At 34.8% G+C, this 5,046-nt stretch overlaps 1 protein-coding gene across 1 annotated transcript; it reads left to right on the top strand.

Moving 5' to 3' along the window:
- Positions 1 to 1,296: 1,296 nt before the first annotated feature.
- LOC109678637 (olfactory receptor 8B8-like) lies at positions 1,297 to 2,223 on the top strand. The gene has a single exon (XM_020154130.2). The coding sequence runs from the start codon at positions 1,297 to 1,299 to the stop codon at positions 2,221 to 2,223; it is 927 nt and encodes a 308-aa protein (XP_020009719.2).
- Positions 2,224 to 5,046: the final 2,823 nt, after the last annotated feature.

Raw genomic sequence — 5,046 nt, 5'->3', positions numbered from 1 at the left:
ATAATATCCTATAAAACATTTCCTAACGCAAAATCACAAAGATAACGTCAATGTTTCTTGATACTAGTTTTATTAGCTTACTTCCTAAATTTGGATCTGATATTTATTTTGAATTAATTTTATTTATATTGTAAGGTAAGTATCTAAATAAATTTTCAAATGTGGATATCCACTTTATCTATCATTAGTTGTTAAAAAGATTAAACTCTATCCATGAATTATCCTGACATTCTTTAGGAGAAAAGAGAAAAGAAAAGGAAAACTTCCCTGATGAATGCAGTGATAAAAGGATCTAGCACAGCTGTGAGAATAAAAATGATGACTGACTTTTCTTGACTATGTATCACAAGCCAGGAACTAATCATTTGACTTATAGTAAGTAGCTCATGTCATTGTCTGGACGACCTAATAAAAGAGGTGATGCTAATCACCATACCTGGTTGAGAAATCATGAAGCTGAAGCAAAACAAGTTTGGGTAACTTCCAAAATTAGTTATTACAATTAAACTTCAAGGAAGATCCTCAGTAGAAATTTCCAGTTGTTCTATAGAAGTAAACACTTTAGAAGTGGGAAACTAATTTTTAAGATTGAGTTATTCCACGAGAGACAATTGAACTAATGTCTGGCAATGCCTGGGTGTTTTCAGATAAATAAATTAAAAACATGGAGTTAGAATGTAAAGAAAATTTCCAGTTAGAATGTAGGAAGGAAGAGAAACAATACAATACATTTCCCATCAGATATGATGATGGGGGGGGCAAGAGTTTATTTTTGATTCTACATTGGGTTTTGTACACTCCCAAGGGTGAAGGTAAAACATGAATAAGATTGTGAGTCTCTCAGGAACTTAAAATACATGATGGAGGATGTAAACACAATCCCTTCACTTCCATTTTCCACCAGCAATCCATTCCCTGGGGAAGATATCTAATAAGCCTTTACTTATTTATTACCAACTACATTCATGATTATATTCACATTAAGCTTCTGCATCTAATAAAGGTAACAAGTATCATAATAATGATGACTTTTTCCTCAGTTATGTGAAAGGACATAAAGCCACAAGCAGAAAGAATGATCTGCACTTCATCAAGATTTCCAGGGCACATAAGAAAGTCTATTCCACTGTGCATCATGGTCCTGGTGATTGCTAGAGTCTGTGGGTTTGGATCAGGCTAGACCTGGACACTGTCAGTGTATACACAACTTTTATGAGAAGAGATAAAATGGGAAATACTGGGGTTTCCTCTAAAGTATCTCCTTTTCCTTGTGTCCACAGATTGCCATAAAGAAGCATGACTTTTGAAAATGGCACTTTCTTGAATGAATTTATTCTGGTAGGGTTAACAGACCAACCAGAACTACAAATCCCTCTATTATTTGTGTTTCTAGTAATATATATGGTCACTGCATTGGGAAATTTGAGTATGATTACTCTAATTGGACACAACTCAAACCTTCACAACCCCATGTACTTTTTCCTCTTTAACTTGTCTTTTATAGATTTCTGTTATTGTTCTGTGCTTACTCCCAAAATGCTGATGAACTTTGTGGTAAAGAAGAATATAATCTCTTATGGAGGATGCATGACTCAACTCTTCTTTTACTGTTTTTTTGTTATTTCTGAATTATATGTGTTGATGTCAATGGCCTATGATCGCTATGTGGCTATCTGCAATCCACTTTTGTATAACATTGCTATGTCCCCTAAACTGTGCTCCTGTCTTATGCTTGGTTCATATTTGATGGCATTTTCTGTTGCGATGGCCCACACAGGGCTCATGCTGAAGCTAACCTTCTGTGATGTGAACATCAATGACTATTTCTGTGATATCCTGCCATTGCTCCAACTTTCCTGCACCAGCACCTATGTCAATGAGCTGCTGGTTTTCATTGTAGTGGGCATTAATGCTACTTTGTCTATTCTCACCATCTTTATCTCTTATGGATTCATCCTCTCCATCCTAAAAATGAAGTCCAATGAAGGCAGGTCCAAAGCCTTCAGCACCTGCTGTTCCCACATAATTGCTGTTTCTCTGTTCTTTGGTTCAGGTGTATTTGTGTATTTTAAGCCATCTTCTGCTGGGTTCTTGGATGAGGGAAAAATCTCATCTGTCTTTTATACCATTGTGGTTCCCATGATGAACCCCTTAATCTACAGTTTGAGGAACAAAGATGTTACAGTTGCCCTGAGAAAAACCTTGACCAGAAGAAACTTTTGATTAGAAACTCTGTCTCTCTGTATGTACTTATAAGGTATGGAGTCTCTGTTTCATTAGAATAGTCAAGAAGGGAATATATTTTCCTCTTGTTTCTTGTTGTGTTGCTATTAGTAAAGCATTCTTTCCATTTGCTAAAAATTTTCAACTAGGGTAGGTTTTCTTTTTCCCATTATTTGTTTTATTTTTTATTATTTTTTCCCTGTTAATAATAAAATTAACTAATATTTAATGTACATTTTTTCAGTGTCCTTATGGAGTTTATTCTTGGTAAAAATGAACTATTCTGAAAGTGACAATTTGAGCTTGAGGATGACATTTCACCATTGCAGAGGGTTTTCATTTTTTTACTCTTCTGCCTGTAATTTTCCATTGTAAACATTAATGGGATGATATGTCTCTACCATTGACTTTCTGTCCTGCAGAAAACAAGAAAAAGTCTTCTTTTAATACCAGTACCTCACAGATACACAAAGTTCCAGAAGAATTATTTAATACAACCTATTGTGCACTTGTAACATCTATTCACTAGACTTCTATTGGCATAATTTTCATATTTACCTCTGTTCAACAAGTAGCTCATAGTAGATCACCCATACATAATTATTGCATGGATAGTATACAGAAACTCAGGTAGGTCAACAATTTACTTAAAGTCTTATCTCTTTAATGGACAATCGAAGAATAAACTAATAGTTCCTTTATTTCAACCTACTTCTCTTAAGACAAATTTGTTGTGTTTAACTAAATATGAAATGAGAAAAATATTTCCATTTTGCAAATTAAGTATGCTTTGTTTCTCAGTGACATATAAATTTATCTCATTTGTCTGTTGCTTTTTATGTTCTAGAAAATGATTTAATGCAAAGATTTCTGGACAGAAGAGTAGGCCTTCTCAACTGATCTAGGACAGTTGAGAGTAAATCTACTCATGTATGGAGCTAACTATTGTACAAAATAAAAAGAATTTGAAAGTTTTCAATTTCTGTAATTCAGAAATTAAGACTATAAGAAATACAGGAGCCTCAAAAACATGCCTTCAGGCCAGAACACTGAGGGACCCATAGGCACTAATAAGAGGTCTCTATGTAAAGAATGGTAATTGAGGTTGAGAAATTGAGTTGCAATCTAAATTTGTGTTCTATTGCAGAGTACTGTAATATCCTTACTGCCATAAAAATCTTGATAAAAATATCAGATATAATTGCCATACATTAGTAATGTTAGTAGAATCAATGGTGAAAAAGGAGGTACACATTTGTGAAGAAGGAGGAAGAGAAAGAACAGCAACTTCAGGGGAATAGATGAGTAGTTACTGAGATTCTAGTTAGGATTTTTTTAAAGATAGGAACTTAGAAAGTAAGACATGGAAAATTAAAGGTCCTAGCTATGACATTTCTCTCAAAATTGAAAGTCCCTTTAAGTTTCATAGGGATCACAGGATTTCTCTGAGCAGGTTAAGACTTAATTTTCTTGGTATCAAGAAATGTTAAATCCTGAGGGCAGGAGGACCTTGGAAAAATTAAATGATTGCTTTTTTGTGGGCTTTCATTGCTAATTCATGTGAATTTTTAGGTATTAGAGGATCATACTTTAGTTGGGAGAGCAATGATAATTTGATAGAAATATTTTGTGAAAAGCTTAGATTTTGATGATTTTTTTCAAGAATAGGATGCTGTGTTCTTTACCCTTGGAGAAAACAGTAAAATATCACTGTTATGTATTTGTGTGATTATTTATTCAACATCTGTACCTCCCCATCACATCATAAGCTCCCACTCACTGCCCATTCAAAGCTGTACCCCATTCCTTTTGTGTCAGATTGAGGTCCCCCCATTACTCTGTTCATAATCATCCAATCATTGACTTTCTTGTCCACGTGAGTTTCTTCTGCAATGCTGGACAAAGACTTAATGTCTTCCTATTGTCAACTAGTCTGTTACACGCTATGGTCTATTTGACAGTCCCTAAACCTTAATTATTCTTATGGGACCAGGTCAGGTAAGCATACTTTTCTGGTTGCTGGTGCATTTTCTCAGAGAAATAAAGAATTAAATAACATTCAACAATATAAAGCAAATAAAAATGATTAATCTGAAAATACATAATCTTTAATAAAATAATTTAAATGCTTTCTTATGTAATAATGTTTACTACTTTACCATTTTATAATCTTCACTATATATTTAAGTATTATAAAATATAGCATAAAATTCTTATTGGTTCATTTGCCTGATTTGGGATGCTGGCATTGCTAAATCCTTGATTTATAGTTTAAAGTGACCACTCATATCCCATCCCCCAGCCTAATGTTAATTTGCATGATTCTTACTCAGAAAAATTTCTGGTTACAGCTGGCCCCCAGTGGCTCATGCCTGTAATCCTAGCTACTTAGGAGGTTGAGATAGGGAGAAAAAAGGTTTGAGGTAAAAATTTTGTGCAATCCCATCTCAAGTAATAGCTAGGCAAGTTGGCGTGTGCCTGCCATTACAAGGTGTACAGGAGGTTGAGATCTGGAGGATCATGGTTCTATGCGAGTTAACGCAAAAGTTTTCAAGACCTCATCTCAACCAAAAAAAAATTGGGTATGATATTGCACACCTGTCACCTCAGCTATGACAGGAAGCCTACCCATTCAGGGTGAGGTGAGCAAAATGTCAGATTCTATCTTTAAAATTATCAGAGCAAATAAGGCTGAGGCTGACAGAGAGGCTCCAGTGGTAGAGCATGAAGACCGGCATTCAGATCTCAGTATTGTCAAAAAACAAAACAAAACAATATGCTTCAGTCTTATGGAACTTCACTTTGCTCCCCTGTATACACTGC

This window comes from Castor canadensis, chromosome 2 (assembly GCF_047511655.1).
Source record: "Castor canadensis chromosome 2, mCasCan1.hap1v2, whole genome shotgun sequence".
NCBI classification, from domain to species: domain Eukaryota; kingdom Metazoa; phylum Chordata; class Mammalia; order Rodentia; family Castoridae; genus Castor; species Castor canadensis.
The sequence above is the reverse complement of the archived record's forward strand: the minus strand, read 5'-3'. Positions and strand labels throughout refer to the sequence as shown.

Coding starts and splice junctions, on each gene's coding strand:
- LOC109678637 (XM_020154130.2), top strand. CDS start 1,297: ATGACTTTTGAAAATGGCACTTTCTTGAATGAATTTATTCTGGTAGGG.